The sequence below is a fragment of the Tauraco erythrolophus genome, chromosome 7 (assembly GCF_009769465.1).
Source record: "Tauraco erythrolophus isolate bTauEry1 chromosome 7, bTauEry1.pri, whole genome shotgun sequence".
Lineage (NCBI taxonomy): Eukaryota > Metazoa > Chordata > Aves > Musophagiformes > Musophagidae > Tauraco > Tauraco erythrolophus.
The window spans coordinates 16687620-16709344 of record NC_141471.1 but is presented as its reverse complement, the minus strand read 5'-3'; the positions used below and the strand labels follow the sequence as shown (position 1 = coordinate 16709344).

Below are 21725 nucleotides of genomic sequence, written 5' to 3'. Positions count from 1 at the left end.
CTGGCACTACTATCCCACAGGTAGACTTCTACAACAGGGCTTCCAGCAATCTAAAATTTTTGAGCAGTTCACAACTGAATTTTAAAGCTAAACATTGTAATAGGCTCAGAAGGAAAGCCACCTAAAGTACACATATTTTTAAAGGGTATATGAAAGTGAAATATGTATAAGATTTCTCCATAAATGTTTGCTTTTTCTTTCAATCAGGAAACTGATTAACCCACGTACTGTTTGAACACAACAGCGCTATTTTAAGCCTGTTTAAACAGTAATATCCATCTCCCAACTATTCCTTTGCTTTATCTGAACCACTGCAGCTCAGATAAACACACACCACTGTCTGGCTCTCCCTAGCAACTGGCTGCACAGAACATATCTGCACCTCAAATATTAGCCAAAATCATCCTTTAACATAAATAACTCCATGGTAAGCTTCAACTCTTTTAAGCAAGGTCTGCGGCAAAGCTTTGCCAAAAAGTTTTGCAAAAGCAAAATGTTTGCATAGTGAAAAAAATCCATTGATCTCTCTATGGAACATGTTTATGGCCTGAATGTACTCTAGTCAAAAGCTCCTACGGCCAATTGCCAAAAGCTAAGGTAGATTTCCTTCTCCCCACCAGCATTTGCTACCCTTGGACCTAGACACTTGGCTAGGCAGAGCTTCTAGCATGGCAATTTAAACGTTCTCATCTTCTGTTCTCTAGAACATCTTTGCCAGAATGAAGGATTTTCTCAAAAGTTAACACAAACTCATTACAAAGCATTGCTCCTTTAACTGTCCTCTCCCCTAGTTTGTTCTACAGCTATCCAAAGCTCCACACAGAAATCACTGACAAGCATGTAAATTCCAAGCTCCCAAGCAAATGGTTAAATAAAAGTTATCCAGCTAAACTTGCTTTTTATATTCAATATATTCAATTATTATTCCACCTCTTTGAGAATTCATGAATTAAATAACATTCAAGTTTAAAGCGTCACATATGCCCCTTTTTAAGAAAATAAATATTCTAAAATAATATATAGAATTATTAATAGCATGTATAAATCTAAGTACAAAATAAAAATCAATATATTTTAATTTGATAGAAACTTCAATTATGTCAGTATTTTTGATGCAGGTAGAAGGTGCTGTGGAACTCCATTAAGTCTGGTTTTGACTCCAGAACTCTGGAGTTCTCTACATTCATCTTAATTCCTCTCTACAAAAAATACCTGTAAGAACATCATCCCATATTTAAATTTACTGCCACAGCATTAACCAAGCACTGGCAAACACCTGTAGTTTATTTATTAAACACCTATTTATTTTTATCAATATCAGCTAAATAATTCCCCTTGCCTTTTTCAACACATCCCCATGAATCCTGCTTCTAGAAGCACTGTCTCACTCCACTTCCTTTTACCAACCTTCTCTCAAAAATGTGTCAAATACACTGAGCAAGAGAAGGCACTCCATGTCAGAGAAGTTATGATGGTTGTCTTATTCTGTTGTCATTTATAGCCCTATTAGTTTCAAAACATCTTAGTTTTCCTTTACCTTTAAAAGAAAAGCTGCTGAGAGACTGTAAGGCGTTTTACAACTTACTGCTCATGTACACATTCTTGTACACAAAAGGAATTGAAGAGCTAAATTGTTCACTACTTCATACCAAAACACATGACCAAAAAGACAAACGAAGTCACTCCTTGACACCTCAAAACTTAGCGATACCAAATTCCACAGCAGAACAGCATTCATATGCATTTCAATCTCATTGCTTGTGATCTCAGAAGGAACTACCTCATGATCTGCATGGCTCTGGGAATCCCCTTTATTAATGCTTGCATCTCGGGCCCACCGCGGAGGTTTCCAGGTTCGTTCCTGTGATCCTCTGTTGTAGTAATAACAGCGTCCTGTCGTATCTTTATGAGTTTCCCATTCCCCATTTATTTGGACCGGAGCACTTGTAGGTAGTGGTGGAAGTGCAGACTGAGATATTTTCAGTTCTTGTAAATTAGCATAAACTGGTGAATCAGGCCTCCCTTGGCTTGGTGGAGTAGTTGGCTATTGAGAGAAGAAATGTATTGTTAAAGAGCAAATGAATTTTCGAATGCTCCCTTACAAATCAGAATATATCACAACAATAAAACAAACCAACAAACTCCCTCTTTTTGTTGTTAAGTATAAAAGCACAAAGGACAGCCACAAGATGCTGGGGTGTGAAAACGTTAGACTGTTAACCATAAGGTAAATATCACAAGCTATATTTATTTAATACTGAAACAATTTTTCAGCATTTCTTCAGATGACAGCTGATAATTATGTCTTACAGTGGATTTGAAATAACACTGGAATCCTCAAAATAATTACATGCTCGCCTTGTTGAAAAACTTCAGTTTTACAGTTCACGTCTTGCTCAGGAACTGTAAGTAGTGTGATCTTGCTCAAGACAAAAGGTAGCATTTCTGAGATGCCACTTGGTAGGCAAAGATGGTTCCCCAACCTTTCTCCCTCACTGCTAATACAGATGATGGCGAATGCAAAGCAGCACTTCTATCTTCTCAGCAAGATCTAAACAGACAGTTGAGTTGGAAAGGCGAGCACAATGTTGTGACTAAGAAACTCTGGAAAACACCTGGATGGTTTACCTGTATGCCTTTCCAAACAGACGCTTATTTAAAAATATTTTAGGCAATATTACTGAGTATTCTGATTACTACTCTCTTCTTCTAGAAATTAAGTGGATATTCTTATCCACCTAATTTTATTCATACACATACACACAAGCAGAACAATCAATATCTACAAGAAAACAAAACACTGATGGCAATTTCTCATTAATAAATAGTTTGCTAACACAAAGGCCAGCAGAAAGCACAGTTAAAAGTCCGTGGCACTCACTGAAACCATGAGTACTTTCAAATAAGCCACTAAAGCATTTAGGAGAGAAACACACTTTCAGATGCTCAATTTTTAAAGTGTAATACAAGTATATAAAACACACCATGCAGAATATAAGAGCATGTGTTTTCACAAGAGCTGTATTTACGAGACTGTGAAAGCAGCTTATTATTAAACTAAAGTGAACAGTTTCCTGGTAATGCACTGCCATCTCTGTATTTTAGGGCACATTAGTTAGGCACCAGGAAGGAACTATGAAACTTACACCATCCCTGCCCTCTGCCTGGTTTTAATTCAGAAGCCTTGCTGCAGGCAAGTCCTTGTGTCTCCTGTTGCATCTTTCACAGGAAAAAATAACATATTGCATCACATAAAAGACCTTTTATAATATACTTTTAAACATTAAAATCGTAAGCTGCTAATCTAGCCCACATCTAATCATAAATTATTGGGGTTTGCTCAGGCAAGACAGCATATCATACCACACAATCAGATATAAAGTGATTGCACCATAGCTAGAACCAAATATGGGCAATATCCACAACCAAAAGGGGAAAAAACTAGAGAGGAACTTAATGAGATTAAAACAGGCATGGACTTGTTTTGTGCGCCTTTAAAAGAGGAAACACAGTGTACTAGATATAGCGAGTGTAGTTTAAAGCAAACCACAAGGGGAGGGGAAAAAAAAAATTGCAGCACTGGCAAAATCACAGAGCCAAAACCAATTAGTATTCTCCTCTACATAATTCAAGGGAAAAAAATCTGTTACAAAACTTGATTAACTGTAAAAGTCTATTTTTCTATTATCCAAGCCTTCTCCCTCCACTTTTTCTTTTGAGGAGGGTAGAACAGCTGCCTTTGGTAGAACTGCTGGAGAGCAATAAGAGGATAAAGAACTCTGCTATGAATGAAGCATCACCCCAGTCTTCAGGATGAACCTCCATTCCCGTCACCTTGACTCATTCAAGAGTGCAGTTTCTGCATTCGTTTCCCAATTTGCCCGCAGAGCCGCATTTCCCATGTAAATCATCCTGCCATTAAACCACCGGGTTTGTCGTCTGAAGCAACATACACCTGCACTGGGGAAGGCACAAACCTTCAGGTTCTTCCTCTCTTTCAAAGAAGTGGCAAAAGCAGCAGCATCGAGCGCCCTGGCCGCTGCAGTGGGGGCCGGCGGCTGGCACAACCTTCCTATCCTAAAATTGCTCTTCCACACCAGACAATAAGAAGGGGAAGCCAGAACTTTTGTCCTGAACAACAAACAAGACAGCTAACTGTCCTGCAAACCAAGCCTCCTGCTACTTTCATTCATTGTTGCTCTCATTTCTGAATTATTTTTTTTTTCGGGGAGAACTGCAAGAGTTTTTTAAAGGCACCTGTAAGTCAGTGCTTTCAGCGAAGTGTAAAAAAATACAAAGTCACCAATCTAACTACACCACACAGCTTAGCTCTTAAGTACATCTTTGAGGGACACAACCTTATTATCAGGAACTATTTTAAATAACCACATAGCATGCAATAATACTTCCTCATACCTCGAGCCACACAAGGAGGTGTGTTGTGTCTACAGTAATGCTCAGTTCAACAGCACCCAACCTCATCAAGGCTAATTCTGTGAAGAATTTCTCATTGATGAGAAAAGCAGCTTTTAGAAAGCTCAAAATTTCCTGAAATTAACTTTAGGGTACTGTCTACATCCGTGCTGGCAGGAAGGTCAATCCTCTCCCCCCCGAAAACTTGGGGAGCCCTGCAGAGAGGCAGGTCCCTCGAGCTCCCAGGAATTGCACCACCTCGTCCCTTCCTTTAAGGCAACTGGTTTGATTAAGGCCAGGTTGGACGAGGCCCTGAGCAACCTGATCTAGTTGGAGGTGTCCCTGTTCCTTGCAGGGGGGTTGGACTAGATGACCTTTGAAGGTCCCTTCCAGCCCTAACCATTCTATGATTCTATGACGACTTCAAGACTGTGTTCTGCAAAAACCTTTTATCCTTTCATAGTTTCAAGCCAAAAAACATATTAATTTAACTGTACTCCTTTCATTTACCAAACCCATTACTCATTACCAATGTATAAATCCGAGCAGATAACGCATTACCCAGATCAAAATGGTTTCTGACCACTTCCACAGCTGTTCCCCAAAAACAGACCTTTGGTTGGCAGGACAGTTAGCTATCTTGTTTGTTGTTCAGGACAAAAGTTCTGGCTTCCCTTTGAGAATCAGAAATTGGTATTTTGGGTTTGGAAGTACTAAGCTTCAGAAGATAACCCTCTCACTACCATAGTTAAGGTAAACTTAAATGTATGCTAAACACTAAACAGCTCTTACGTACATGAGGACTTCCAGCTAGCTCTTCACTCCTTCAGCTTCATTTTTGCACTGACAAGCTCTGAATGTTCATAAGCATGGAATTAAATCTACCAAAAGAGACTGCTTTTCTTCTTACTATCAGAATCACAAGAACACATCCTTCAACATGCCTGTGCAAGCATACACAAAATGCCTCGTACTCAAAACATTTCGACATTCATTTGCTATTTGATATGGATTTCAGACTTTTTCATGTTGCTTTCTTCTGCTAAAAACAGTGAAGGACTCTTGCCAGGAGAAGTGATAAAGAAAAATGCTACAACTTGAATGAAAATTGTACAGCCTGTTAAGACTATGACAACTTTATTAATGTAAGTGCTTCTCCCTGACCTCAGTAATGCTCTGTATTTTAATACTTCAGAAATCTGACGCATTTCAGTACAGTCTCACAGAAAAGTCTGCTAGCAGTAAATCCTTGCAAATTGATAAGGAAGAGTTTCACATAGGCAGGACAAAGTTTCCAGAATCAACACAAAACATTCTTCAAATACAGACTGTACACACAGCTTTTTCAGAACATAGTTTTTATACTGACACAGTAGGGAGCAGCTATGTGCCTTTAAATAACACAACTTGTTAATCATTCATGAATGAACAGTCAACATTTTCAACAAAGGCCCTTATCAGGCCTCTGAACACTTGAACTCAGTGCAAAGAAAAGCAAACTTACTATACTTCACAAGGTACTTTTCTTTACCAAAATGCTTATCAGCTGCTCAGAAGATACCTTAAATTTTAATGTTACCTTACACAAATGGCTTTTTTTAAGATGATAGTATTTGTTTAAGTGTTCAAAATTAAAGCAAACTCTAAAAAAGGTTCAGTGCACTCCAGTGTAAGGCTGCAGTTCTGGGAGAAACAAAGACTACAGATCTCTTCCCTATCCACCACCTAAAAAGCCTTTTGGTTTGTTTTCATGCAATGAGAACATACAGCATCGAGGATGCCAGTAATTAAAAAGACAGAAAGCAAAATTGCCTTGAAACTGGCAATTACTTTTTTCCTTCTACAGTACTTAAATCCAAGACAAAAACTTCTAGAACAAAACAACTGCTTAAAGAATGACTGCAATGCTAGGCTGCAAAACATGACCTACCGCATGTGATGTTTTTCTCCTTTACAAATAATTGCTTTGTCGTTTCCCTGTTCACAGATTTCTTAGTGTTATGAGCTTGAAATTAAGAGCTTCCACTTCAGTAGCAGCATTTGGATTACTGAAACTAGCTGCCAAAAGTGAAAGAAAATTTTTTAAAAAGCAAATCTCATCTTAATACTCTTTAGGAAGTTACAAGCGACAGATTGCCCATACTCATGTGAAAGAACAACACTGCACTGAAGGAAAATGAGGGAATATCGGCTCTTTGCAGCAGCAAGCCGAAGAAAGGAGAATAGGCACATCCCACAGCATCCCGAGACGAAGCATCCCAGTTCCCTCAACAACTGAGCTTCTTGCCAAGGAATTGCCACTGTCCTTTTAGGAAGGCCTGGGACTTCAATACCAGCTTTATCCAACAGCAGTGATATAAAAGAATTCTCAAAAACTCTACAGTTTCATTTTCACGAAGTGACAGCTTTGACTGGAATAATTAGCTCATCTCCTCCTTCCTTTTTCTGCTTTTTGATTGTTTTTTACAAACATGTTCTGGATCCTACTTTCTTTCTAACGTATTCAGGCACATTTAAAGCTTACTGTAATATCCAAAAATCCATGAGGGAGATTTTTTCAGAAGTCCTCTACTACCTCAGAGGTGAGGACAGCAAACCAATTTAACAAGTCAAGTTGAAACGGGAACTCAATTTTTATGCACTAACTTTCTCCAACCTAATTCTTAACTGGATAATTCATTCTGTAAGTCTAAGGAACACATAAAAAGACAACATTAAATATTATAAGCCTGTTAATAGCTGACTATGAATTTCAGACAAGCTATAGAAGTGCAAATATTATTTAACTGCATTGAAATTCTCATCTTCAGTTTATTTGCCATTATAAGGTAGTAAGAAAAAATAAATCACATTGTGAAGCACTGCAGAATTAAAATCATCCTGTATAAATCAAACATATTTGCCTAACAAAAGCCACTCAACAGTTAAATGTTTAAAACATCTCATTTAAAAATTAAGCAGATACTCTGAAAGCAATTTTTTTTAAATAGCTACCCAATAACTTTCCATCAGATAGCAAACAGTAAAATTAAGCATCTGATTTACTTTCACTAATTCTATCTTTTGGTCAATTTTGCATTTTACTTAAACTGAATTACAGGCTGAGCTATTACTTCTACTTTTGGCGAGATGTACATACAATTTGTTTTAATATAAATTCATCTATTAATATTGTTTTATGAAACTAGATTATGAAACAAAGCCTTAGTACATAGGACATCATGTTCTGCCAGAAAGCGCTTGTGTTATGTGAGCCATTTACGCTCCCTTCTGCTTTAGCTCTCGCATAACGCAGAACAAAAAATATTTCCAAAGTTGCCAAAAAAATAAATCTTTATCTGGTGATATTGTAATGCCTTGTCAATTAGAAAAAAAATAATAATCTCTAGATGTATAGCAAAAAGCCTCTAAAACTAAATACATTCCCTTTTCTTGGTAGCCCAAAAGAAATGACTTCATGAATCACTGTATTGAAAGTGATTGTATTGAAAGTACGAAAATAAATTAAATTGTGCTGCAAAAATCCTTCAGCACGGAAAGCCAAGAGGCAGCCGCTTCTGTCACATCCGCAAGCAATTACAAAGAGCAGAGGAACGCGGCTGTGGCAGGAGGGCTCTCTGGTATGCTGTGGCCTGCTACAGGGGGGAGCAGTTGCTGCGTCCCTGGGTACCAGAGACAACAGTCCCAGATCATCTCTCCTAAGGGACCGATTAAAGAAAACTGAAGGAAAACCGAAGGAAAACCGTCTTCTTCCTGTACACTCTACAGATTTCCCATTCACGTTTCTATAGTGCGCATGATCATCTCAGTGAACAAAACTATTACATATGAACTTAGCAAGTTTATAGCAATAAAAGAAAGTATATAATTGATTGAAGGATTGCAACAGTGATGTCAAACATTTTAAAAAACGGAAATAAGATCTTACAATGGGATCCTTTGTAAGACATGCACAAAGATGACAGTGTTTACCGTACTTGTACTTCGCCACTTGCACAATCTAGCTTCTCCCTTCCATAAAAAAGCTTTTGTCCAAGGATATAGACAAAGATGCTTTTCCTATAGTAGAAAATTTAAATACCATACGAAACACTCTACTTCATACATGCTTATGCAGCAATCTTATCCCAGTTAGGAAAGAGTGGCCAAATGTAACATGTTGAAAAATCAGCCAGTAAATTTCCTTCACTCCTTTTTTACCCTGTCCACCATATAAAACACTGATACTTTCAACAGACATAAGGTAGCATCTGTAACATCTTTCAGAAGTCTAGTCAGCACCTTGAACAACCTGGACATGTCATGCAGCAGTAGATTTACACTTTTTTTTTTTCTTTACCTTCAGGGAAGTGGTATCAAGTTGGTTCTGTAACAAGGATGTTTCAACGATACTAGTAGAAACACCAAGTTTATTCTGCATTTTAGTTCAACTGCTGTCAGTTCTTGACCTCTGGGGAACCCACAGTATATGTCTGGATGGAGATTTGTGATGAATAAAGCTGTTGGGAATAATTTGTGATGTCTCAAGGATTATTTTCTATAAAAACTATGATAGTACACTAAGAAAACATCAGAAAAACCTAACGTGCTTTCTCAAGTGAAAAACTGTCCTGTAATATGCCAACAGCTACTGCTTTTCAGAAGGGTAGTATCACAAGAGCAGAACAAGTTCTTCAGTTGTTTTAGAAGTGTTATAGCAGAATAATCTCTTAAAGTTTCAGCCCTCACTTAACAAGCCACTTACTGTTTTAACTCATTTAATGTATAGCTATAGATCTAATTTGCCTCAGAGATGTCAAAGTAATTTTTAAGACAAATCATTAGTATCTTCATGGATTAGTTCTACGTTGTCACCATTACAGTACTGTAACATGTCTAAAACAGTTAGCTCCTATGAAATATAATTGGAGAGTTGAAATGGTGTTGTTTGAACAAGAAAAAAGTTTCATGAAAAAGTTTCCATTAGTTTAAGGCACTCCAAACTGAATAGGAGTGAATAAATAGGTGAATTTTTTCTACACTTTACATTTTCAAAAGTACAAAACCCATAGTGTTTAAGTGTACTTTTGAGGGTCCAATGCTTACACAAAGCAGTGTAAAGTCAGGCACCCATGCAAAGTGCAGATGGGAAAGTAAATACCACCTCCGATAAGATTCCTAAGTTACTCAAAAGTTACTGAAGTTGTATTACTGGGCGAGCTCAAAAGCCTAAAAGATAGCCTGAGTACTGTTTGATCAAACAGAATGAACTCTACTACCATGCAAGTTACCAAAACATGACTAGGTAGAACAAAAATTGTAATATTCTATATTTGAAAGAGAAGGAAAAAGCCAGCACCATTAAGAATTTAAAAACTGTATACGCATAAATTAATGGCTCACTTTCCAAATATTAAGGTTTTTTTTAAAAAATAGAGGACAAAACAATTTGCAAGATACAGTTCTAAAACACAGCAGTCACCAAATCTGTGTTCTGCCAGAAAGGGCATTTAATTCCAAACACTTGACAAGAAAATGCAGAACTCCCACACAATTTACAGCTGTTGGTTGTCCTTTTACTCTGCTGTAAAAGCAGATTTCACGTGTGTGAAACTGCTTCACTGAAGTTGCTTGTGGCAGCAAATTCTGCAAACATTTGTTATGCTAGTGTTTCTGTTAGACATTAGAATAATTTCAAAATATCTTCTTAAGATTATGAACAGCAACATTTAGAAGTTTTTAATAACATGCAGCTGCAGAATATCACCAGTGTTCATACGAGCCATGCTAACATATCAGTACACTTACTGGTGTACTGGAAATACGTTACAGGAATAAATTAAGGCAGCAAACCCCAGTGAATAACACAGTTAACTGGCCTAGGACATAATCATGGTATAGTATGGAACAATTTCTGTTGGCTTGCCTTACTAATACATTAACAAGAACATATTCTGTCATGCAACCAGTAGGCTCTGTCCTTTCCTGAACAGCCAGGAAAGTACTGTACTTCACACAGTTTACTAGGCAGCTGCTACCCTAAATATCTGCTTCTCACAGCCTCCCTGAGTTTCTTACTTGCAACTACTAATGCCAAGGTACTTCACTACTCATGTGCCCCAAATCTCCAGTGGGCAGTTTCCTGGATTAGAATGTCCCACTTGGGAATAAACAGGCAATCCCTTCAGAAAACAGCTAGTGTAACTATTTCCATTAACTTCCATAAACATTATATTAAAAACCTGAGAAACAAGTTTCAGAATTGGCCAATTTATAAACTGAGAAAAACATCTCCAAAGTATGTTCTAGGGATCCTGATTGGCTGTACAATTTCAAAACAAGATCTGAAGAACCACATTTTACATACTGTCATGTTAGCCCTATACCTCCAGAAACTAAAAATCAAATTATATACACCCAAAGTCTAGAAAAATTATGTCAAAAGCTGTTCATCAAGTAATTTATTCATATTCTAACTTAAAACAAATCTAGGTTAGGGAAACATGAATCTCTGGATACAACCGCTCTTAAGTCTGTAAATACAAAGTCCTGATTGTTTCCATATTTCTAATTTCAGGCAAGTTTTTTGACAGCTATCCTTTTTAACACATCAGAATATCTACTATTTAAAAAAAAAAAAAACACACTCTTTTTTGCTCTTTTCCCTTCTGGAAAAACTGGTTTGCTTATCTTAGCAGAAAGGGAAGCAGAGAGAAAACTTGCTGTTTTAAATGAATTAGTTACCTTAAATCCCCACGTACACAAGCAAAAAATTTCCTTTGTGCAGGAAGGCAGAAGCCACACAGACACTTCTGCTTGTACCAGAAGTTCAGCAAATGCTTTTGCTAATTCAGTTCATGTCACCAAATTAACACAAATTTTTTTATTTCAGAAAATAAAAAACTATTGAAACGGTTTTAAGCTAGAGGTAAGCTGGTCTACTGGTCATCTTCTACCAAGAGGAGCAACCCCATCTCCCTTGCCCTTCACCCTCCTGCTGTTGATGTGACCCTGTAGCAAGTTGATGGAGGAAACTAGAATGGCAGTAAATTAACACCACCAATACTTTTAAACAAACAAAAAAATCATATTTAGACCTTTTAGGTGTTTGCAGGTCACTGAAACGTCAGAGATGCCTTCGAAGTGTCTGACTGACTTAGGAGACAGGAGAGGAGGACCTTCTCTTTCAGAATCTGTTAGATCTTAGGGAGAGGTTCAGTTGCATCATTAAACCCCAAAGGTGGCTGGGAGAAGAAATTATCTTCAAATGGAATCAGTTACAGAAACAATAATAAGTAAAAGGTTGTCTATTTCTGCCAGAGATGAGGTAAAAAAAATAGCTAATTTTAAAAAAAGTTACTTAAGTACCGAGAGACACAAGGTACAAGGAATGAAACATTGCAATAGCCTGATCAGGAAAATAGGGGACTTTCCTTGAAGGTTTAAGTGCAGGTCAGTCAACAACTTTTGATAGCACTTTTGGTAGTCTTGCTTCTGTCCCTATGCAGTGAGAAAGAACTGTGTTGAGGTTCTTCCCCATTTTTATTAGTTTCACAAGGTTTTGCCTAGTTTCACGCATTTTTAACCCTCATCCTGAAAGGCAGCACATTCACATCTGAAGTCAGAAACAAATGGAGCAAGCCATTAAAAATGAACAGTAAGAAGCTGTTTTATTGTACAAGTATGCACAACTGAAATGCTGGGCTTAAGGCCTTGATTTTTCATAAGAAAAATCAACAGCCTATAAGAACGAGCAATATGGTACCATAGTCATCAGACCATTAAAGAACATATTTGAAGTAAAAGAGGCCTCATGACATCAAAGGAATAAAGTACCACCCCAAGTAGTTCAGAGAGAATAACAGAGATTTTTTTAAGCTGAATAAGGATAGCTTATCCTGTCACCTCAGAGTATTATAAGAGTGAAGACAGAAATACAAATTTTGCTTCCTAACTTAAGCCCTCCACTTGGAGTGAAAAAATCTGATCTCTGAAGAGAGTGGTTCTGTTAGTATTTTGAGAAAAACTATTTTAACATAATATATAATACATGCAATACTTTATATATACAATATAAAATAAAACATTTTCTTCACAGCCACCCAAGTCCTTCCAACCATAGGAAAAGGGTATTATACTCATGGCTGATGCACCTATGAGATAAAACTTGATGACAAACTTTATTCATAATGACCACCTTGGGCATCTGGTAAACCAAGGTCACTGCAAAACACCCGTATCCAGAGAACTCAGCTGTTGCACAGATCAGGGTGTGAGTTGCCCACTTACGAGTGAGGCATTCACTGATTCAGGCAATGCTGAAGGTCCTTCACCAGCCTCCGTGGACAAGCACAAAAAAAAATGCCTATCACTCTGCATCTAATATATTACCTTATGGAATTAAAGAAAAAGGATACCTTTATCACAGCTGTCAGTAAATGAGATGGAATGGAAAGTGTAGTGAGATAAAGGACTAAAACATAGTCTTAGCTATGCCAGATTGCTGTGTCTGTTAATTTTTATTCTATTTTTCTTCAAGAAAAATAGGAGCAGTACATTGTTCAGAGTGCTTATACTCACTTCTTGCAAAATTAAAAAAAAACATATTACTAATATGAATTTTTAGCAGAAAAACCTGGGTCAGGTATGGTGGGAATATCTTAATTTAAGCAAGAATAAACACTATATTTCCTCTCCTCTGCAAACCTTCAGGGTATATCAATACTTAATATAAGTTACAACCCAGGAGAGTCATAAAACAGTCAGAAACACACCAGTAAGGAAAGGGGAGAGATTTATTTTATTTATTTTCAAAAAAAAGCTGAGGACAACTTTCTTCAACCTGCAGCAAAACTGACACGGATGAAGACAGACGCTTCCAACGGATCTAGTCATGCTTCCAATTTCAGACATTCCCACAACTCCGAGAGATGAGTTTTGGAGAATCAAGCCTCTCAGATTTCATAAAAATAAGGACATGCCCCGATTCACTCAGTCACATCAACCCCATAGCGGCTCCTGTCCTGTTCACTGAAGTAGTTAACCCAAAAAATTAATAAAATAGCAGCAAAACAAACCAGACAGGAAAATATACACAATGTTATACTTTATGGGATTAATACTTAGATTTTTGTAGAGCAGGTAAGTTCAACAATGGACAAACCCACTTCTGTGTTCAGAGATGATCACAAAGGCAGTGAAATCATCTCTATACTAAAAAGTTTTCCACCACAGAATTCAAGTCACCCGAAGCAATATCCTGAAATACGCCAGACAACCTGAAACACCTCTGCTTCAATTATTCTTCCTTGACTACGAATTATCAGTTCATAGCCCTCAGAAATGGAGCTGGTAAGTCAATTCCCAGGTACAATTTGAAAAAAAAAAAAAAACAAAACCCAAAATGTTACGAGTTAGATGGCAAACCCCACAGGCTTAATGAAGGGCAGTTTTACTGAGCCCTGGGGCCGTTTCCCCTGGTTCACTTTCACAGCTGCAGCACTGACAGGAAACTTCAAGTCACTTGTCTTCCCTGAGAAGTTGCAAACAAGCAAGTGATGAAACAAGTTGCATTTCATAACACAAAAGAGAGGTCCTGCGAACTTAGTGAACTGAGCTTTGGGGCTTTTGCTTGGTTTTTTTAAGCTTCTGACTAACTGCAGTGAAATCTAAACTTCAATATTTATCTGTTCAGAAGCAGTTAGCTGTTATTTTTTGCAGTTCAGATATAATATCAATATGGTCATTAGGATTAAAAAAAACCCTGTGGATTGTATGCTACAATAATTAAGAACTACAAAACAGCATTAATGCATACAGCCTACAGTATGTCCACCATATGTTAAATAAAAGAATTGGTGAAAGGACTAAGGCAGTGTCACATAGTCTAGAAATTTACTTTTTAATTAAAAAAAAGAGTTTATGCCAGAATATTCAAAGAATAATAACAAATAGGTTCCTCAACAACAGACTAAGCTTATCCCCAGAAGTTCAGCACAACCATCCAGTCAAAAGCCAAAATTATATCCAAGTATCTCTCCTCCTCCAGCAATCTTCCTTAAACATAAGCTATAGGTTTCACACAGAAAATTATTTTATGATGTTAGTTGGCATGCATTACAAAAGAGGTGCCAGAACAGGTTCTAACGGTCCTACATGAACTACTGAGCAATTCAAGTTAAAAATAAATTTAAAAATAAAAATAAATCAACACTCAACTAAAAATTATGTCAGCGGAAAAAAAAAAAAAAAGAAACAAAACACTGAAAGTATCTCCGTCGCCAGGGTAATATGACTACTGTTGAATAGGCAGTCATGTGGATTAGTGGCCAAGCACCATGAGAATCAAGGTTACACACTCCATAGAAAAGCTACCTGATTTTAAATAAGTTAGGTGCTTTCAGAATTAGCATCTTTTCAGTAATCAAGTTAAAATACATATTTATTTTCTGACTCCTCAGATGAACTTAATAGGAAGCACCTCCATTTCAGTACTTCTAACTGTACAGTGGTACGAATCTGAAATGAAGGAAGGTTAAATAGCACAGCGTGTCAGTCAGGCTCCCCATAACATAGCTCAGGATACTATTTTCTTTAAGCATCCATTTCGCTGGGGGTATATTGAGGTAAAAACATTTATAGATTAGATTGATAATTAACACGGTCAACAGAAATATTTCCTCTGTTTCACTGTAACTTTTTCTACAACTTCAGGTATAAATCAGACTATGGAGTCATTACAATTATCCCTGACTCTGATATCTTTGTGTTCTTTAAGTCATCAAAGGAAAAAAAAATAGCCTACTACCTCACATTTCACATCCTACATTGGAATTTGTTGCTTAGAAGCTTGGGACTATGTGTTCAACATAAAATGCTGTGTCTGCTATAGAAGTCAACCCTCTAAGTAACAGGACACAAAAGTAAAAATTGTAAAAAAAAAAAAAAACACACACCTTATTCCAGCTTTCTCTGCTGATTTTATTCCTTCAGACAAGTATCAACAACTAATTGTAATTAAATGTTTAACAGAAATCCCCCTGCTTGTTTGCAAGTCCTTCTCAAACCAAGTTTTCAGAGGATGAAAGACCTCTTACGAAGAGCCGAAACAAAGAGGTAAGAGTCTGCCAGAAATAAGGGGGGGGGGGGGGGAATCAAATATGTTGATATTTCAAGTAAAGGCTCCATCTCCAAAGGCCTGCTGTCACAGTCAGATCAATCCAGATGTATGGTGCTGCATTCAAACTAGAGCCATTCTGACTGTAAGCAGCACTGCTGGATTAAGACTGTAAAAACCACTCCTGAAGTCTGGCTCCAGGAGTGAGACGAGACTCTCAGATGTAGGAGAGAAATGAGTGAACACAGCTGTAAGTGAACCAGACCCTGCAATAAAAATAGGAAGCTGTGTTCTTCGCCACATCCCTGCCCACCACGCAGATCGCCCCTGCAGTCTGCCCCGTACCAAGGTAGGGAGCGGGGAAACACAGCATCCCTTCCCCCTTCTCCCATGATTATAAGACAAATTCACAAATTATTAGTAGTAAAATAAGCTGACATAATTGAATTGGCTTTCTGCCACGCGACACCATTTTTCACTGCTGACAACTAAAAATGAAAATCGTCCCGATCCCTAGATATCAGAGATCCATTCCAATTTATCAGTAAAATGAAGATACTAAAAATTGCCATAAAAATAAAAATACTGCCTCTAAAGCAAAAGGCAGAGAGGGAAAGGTCAGATCCAGCTAACTGGCACTAGCCCTCTCTGAAACTTGCTGCTGATGGTCTGAGTGACAGAGACCACACTAACCCCTTGTGCATTGCGTACTCCAAGTTACAAACGTCCTAAAATACTGGGGGTGGGAAGTAATTAAAAAAAAAACAAACACACACACAAAACACACACTCTCACAAAAGTTGGCGTTTTTTTTGACTGAAGTAAGACTTAAAGTCATCTGACAAATACAAAACTTTTGTCAAAATTAAGAGAGTAAGTTACAGTGGACTAATTATACACACACGTTAGTTGGCAGGAATCTATTTTATATAATACATTAGAAATTAAACTTAACGTCAAAAGCTTTCAGATAAGAAAACCTTCATTAGGAAGAGACACAATTAAGTTACCAGCACTTAGTAAACAGCAACGCATTTATGGTATTCTTGTTATACAATGTGAGGGAGTTTAGAAAACGCTGTCAAACACCACTAAGAGGAATGTTATGCTACTTAAAATTACTAAAACATTCCAGGCTTTTTTGACTATCCTATGCAATAAAGCAAACCTATTAGCAGTACGTTATGGCTGAGACGGCAAGAATTTGCTAATAGTTTCATGCTGATTAAGCAACATGCAGTAAGCAGTGCCCTGCCACTCGCTGCGGCCAACGCAGCCCTCCCCCAGGCTGCTGAATTATAATTCCATGCTCAGCATCCGGCAGATCAGCTGGAGCCACCAGCCTTTAGAGAACATTCTCATTGAAACTACAAGTATAATAAAAGTATTGCAACGCTATCTGCCAAGCTATTAGGAAAAAGAAAAATATGCTTTTAAGGACATGTATGGATTAAAAACATCTAGGCTAAAGCATATAGCAAAGCTCGGCACATAAAGCTGCTCTTGAAAGCTGACAGAAAGCAGCTGTTCAGCTGCAGAAAACACAGGTTGAATGGAAGCTGAACTTTCTGGGAGACTGAGAAAAAATACATGCTATGATAAAGGGCATGGTATTTTCTACTGTGGTCATCGGCAAATGATGCACCTTTAGATATTTGTTGTATTTGTTCAATTTAACTAAAGCAAAGTATCACAAACAAGTTACTATGTCTGGAAAAACGGTAATTTGCCATGAGCAAAGCAGGCAGAAAAACAATTTTTTCAATGTTTTTTTAAATTACTGTATACAAGTTTTCAAAAGAATACTTTGCCACTGATTTCTATGTCATTTTCTAGAGACATTTCCACTGAGCTTCTCTAAAAAGGTGAATTGCTGGCAACCTCAGGCACTGTAGGAACTCCAGGTTTCGGGTCCCACAAGACTAAGTGTTGAAAGCTGATCAGCCAGCTGCCCAGAGAGCTTTGTGCAACACTGCTGTCAACAAATAGAGATTATTTTGCTGAACTTAAGACTCTGCTGTTCAGTCACATCTACTACAACTGCTGTATTAAAAATACAAAGCTTATTGGGAAACTTTAAATACCTGAATACACTTTAGGCTAATATTATTCCAAATGCTTTTGTCTTCACAAGAGAGGCAACCGAGTATATAGGGTGAATAGCTATACCTTCTAAATAATATTTATTGAAAGTATTAATAGCTGTGCCTTTATGTTATCGAAATGGGAGATTAGAGGATGGGCAAATAACCTGGCGTGGCAACAGTACAGCAATCATAACACCTACAAGGAAGCCTCAAGGTACTATAAGCCTTGAAGCCATCATTCGTCTCAGAGAAATGCAGGACAAGAGCTACAGGAATATGTCAAACTGCTAAACTCTGCTAAGAACATGTGCATGCTTTATATTTTAGCACATAGAATCATCCCTATTGAGCAGAAACTGAAGTTTTCTGCCACCTTTCAGCAAGGCAGCACCGAGCTTTTGGCTATACTGACATACCATAACAAAAGGGATCTAGCAGCAGCAAGAAGTTACAAATATCAATTAAAAATGTCACTCTTATCATAAAGCATGCCTTTATTAAGATGTTTAGCATAATAAACTAACATGAAGAGATCCTCCAACTTGAAAAGGATTTGAAACTGTTTGATATGTTTTTGATAGAAGCCTATGGAAACAAGCTTTCTCCACATGAACCTTAAGCATCATTGAAGCTTACAGATGATACGAAAGTCATTTCCACACAATATTCATCATTTTTCACATACATAAATATAATTTAAACTAACAGGTAATCTTTTAAATGGTTAAATTAAAATTAGATATTAAGCTCCCACTTAATCATTTAGCTCATTATTAAAATAGATGATCTCTATTTTAACACCAAAACTCATTTTTACCTGGCAGGTTTCAACAAACAGTGAATAGATTACACTTCCCCATCTTTAAAAACCACCAGTCCCTGTACTGGATCATCCTTTACTAAATGTGCATTCTGATCCAGTATTCTCTCACATGCTTAGAGTGTAACGCTGAATATAATTAGTGGCTTCCATGATAGACAGCAAGACCTTGTAGAAGGTCTAGCAAGACAAAGTCACTATACAACAACTTAGAGCAGGGATCGCAATTTAATTTTCAAATGAGTCTTTGGTATTTTAGGATCCTTGACATCCTTACTGTCTCCCAGTACCTTGGAATGGGACATTCACCAGTCTGCCTAAAGGAAACAAAACTTAATGCAAAAAGCAAAAGAGTGGAAAAAATGTTTGGCATTAAAATGAATATATTTCTTGTTTTTCCAATACTTTAGATGTGTTTTGTGCTTAAAACCCCATTGACTAGGAAAAATACTTCCTATTTTGGCATTTATGGAAATTAAGTTCACAGCTCCACTGAAAAACTATTTTAAAATTAAAGACCCATTAGAAACAGGCTCTTAATAGGACCAGAAGCTGGCTGTTTATGTATTGTCACCTCCAGTATACATACATACTACTCAGCTGTTCAGTTTGCATGTTAAAGTTTCCAAATAAACCATAAAAATCCCACACCTGTTAGCAGCCCTCATTTATATTGGGGAGAGAGATATGAAGAACTAAGATGAAATGTCACAAGTCCTCCTAAATTCAGAAGATGCTGCCTCCACAATATACGCACTCCAGCACACAATCAGAACTTCGATGTTTTGTTAGGGCTGCATGAATCCCCTCAAACTCATGTATTTTAATGACTTAAGACAAAGAAAATCTACTATTACATCATACATAACATTTTTTCCTGGTAATGAAGGATAAAGTAGAAAGCCAAGTCTCATGCCAGGCATGACATAGACACAACGGTTTAAGTCAAGACTTCAGTTTAAAATTCTGCCTTAAAAGACAGAATAGGATGAACAAGTAGCATTAGTAGTTGGCACATTTTACATGAGAGTTACTTCAAAATTTGAGCAAAGTGGGAATATTCCCTTTAGTAGCTGTTTAAGACCACACAAAAAGCTTAGAAGCACCATGACATAATTACTTACAAGATATTTTTTATTTCTCAACTTTTAACTGAGCCACAGAGGCTACATTCACTCTAATTTTAACATCGTGATTCCATTTTGCAAAACTGTACCAAACAATAGGACAAACATTTTTAAAACTGCATCCAACCCACCATGCAGAAGACCACTTCTGAGGTTTGTTTGGTTTTTTGGTGGGTTTTTTCAAATGCTTAAGGCAAGTACACAATTGTACTGTTAAAGACTATCTCGAAATGTCAGAAATACTCAGCAACAGGCTACGCATACTGCTTACAACAGAACTAAGCAAAGCAATAAAATTCTCATAGGAATCTGAACCAGGTTGCATCCTTTTTTCCCCCTACAACAACTAAAAACACACATATTTGTCCCTCGACTGTATTTCTTAGTCTGTTCCTCCCTACTTGCAGACAGTTTGTTGGCACCCAGTTTCAGGGCAGAAGGCATGAAACACTCACCCATGCATTTCTGCACTTTTTCTTCCTCTTTATTTTCCTTACACTAGCAAGAATTTCTTTCATTTTTAAGGACACCTATTTCTGCAATTCAGTATCCAGACTAAATAAGTATACTTTTGTCACTTAATTCTGTGTTTCAACATTAAAACAGATGTGAAAATAAAGTAAGTTTGCAACTACCACTTTACTTCAATAAAATTAGATATTGAACCAGCTTTTTTTTTCCCCAATGACAGTTAAGAAGACATAAAAAGATTCAGTATCTGTGGAATTTTATTTACAATTCCGAGGCTGCACTCAAGTCCAGATTCAACCATACCAAGGACAACACAGAAGCCTGGTCCTCAGCACTCAAATCACAGTTTAATATAATATGCAGTGAAGCAAAGCAGCAGTTTCTGGACAGACAGTAAGGAGGCACTGCGAGAAGATGAAGCGAGAGAGAGCAGGATAAGCATATGGAATTCCTGAGACCACCTATGGATCCAGTATTTAAATACAGCCCTTCAAGCTGCAGTCCAAAACTTTCCTCAGAAATCAGTTGCAAAGAAAGAAATCATCAGCGTCATCTTCTTACTCCATAATGTTCTCTTTGTTTGTTTTAACAAGCAGCATGCCAAAGACATGCAGCAGCTGGAAAGCACTGTCTTACAGCCCTCAGAAATGCTGTATGGAGTACCATCACACTGTAACTTTGGACAAAATCTGCTGAGGCTTTAGAGCTTTACAAAGCAAGAAAAGAATAGAAGCATTTACAGATAGATTTTAGCAAAGCACTTGGGATTTGTTTTTTTCTGGTTTTCCATACAAGGGGGGGTGGGGGGGGAAATCAAGCACAAGCACGTATCCAATATTTTCTCAACTGATAGTTACAATAGCAACTTATGAACTAGGAAAAAGCAAAAAGAGATGCAATACAGTTTCTACACATACAGTTAACTGAAAAGTAAACAAACCTAAAGGAAAATTTACACCTTCATGCATTACAACCCACATCCTGCTCTCAAACTTGCGAAGAGAAAGAAATGAGACAGGTCTCTCCTTGTGAGGAGAGCATGGAAGAATAACAAAAAATATCTCTGAAGTTTTACTTCCCTCACCCTAAATGTCCCTCTTCTCAGGCAGTCACATGAAGAGCACAACCTTTCAAGCTGGCAAAGGCAAGAGGAAGGAAAGCAAGTAAAGCTGAAGGCTGTAGTTTGTTACTGCGAAGGCTGCGGTGGACGACCGATTTGGATCCGCCACAGGCACAGGCGCGAGTGGCTGAGCTCAGCAAGCGAGCGATGAGCCAAGGGTTGGAAGGACGATGCTGCCTGACAGCTGGGCCACTGGCACGGCCACAGCTCCTCTTCTCCGAGAGCTCAGGCTCCAGCTCTCTGCCTAGAGCAAGGCAGCCACAGAGCCTGGCTGCGAAAAGCATGCCCAGGAGGAAGCGATGAAGTCCTCCAGCATATCTTGTGGGCGTGAGCACTAAGGAGTAACACAGGTTATGGTACGACAAGTACAGGGCCTTGGGGTAGTATGAAGATGCCAATAAAAGTTAGAGTGCAGCGCCTGGGAGGCAGGATAAAGACAAAGTCACAGCCAGGACAAGTGGACTTATTTGGCTGATTTAAAAAAAAAAAAAAAGATAGACAGTACTGATGCGTACATCTCACAAAGTTTTTGGGAGGGAGTTAGAAGTTGGCAGTTGCACTATATGAGATACAAATAAAGATCAAAGTGCTA

At 37.7% G+C, this 21725-nt stretch overlaps 1 protein-coding gene across 5 annotated transcripts in view; it reads right to left on the bottom strand.

The window, feature by feature from the left end:
* ARHGAP12 (Rho GTPase activating protein 12) overlaps nt 1-21725 on the bottom strand; it is an 81424-nt gene that overhangs the window by 44237 nt on the left and 15462 nt on the right. For all 5 annotated transcript variants that reach the window (XM_086614391.1, XM_086614392.1, XM_086614394.1 and 2 more), the window contains one exon: nt 1781-2044. In XM_086614391.1, coding sequence (XP_086470517.1) covers nt 1781-2044 — 264 coding nt within the window. The remainder of the gene's footprint in view (nt 1-1780; nt 2045-21725) is intronic.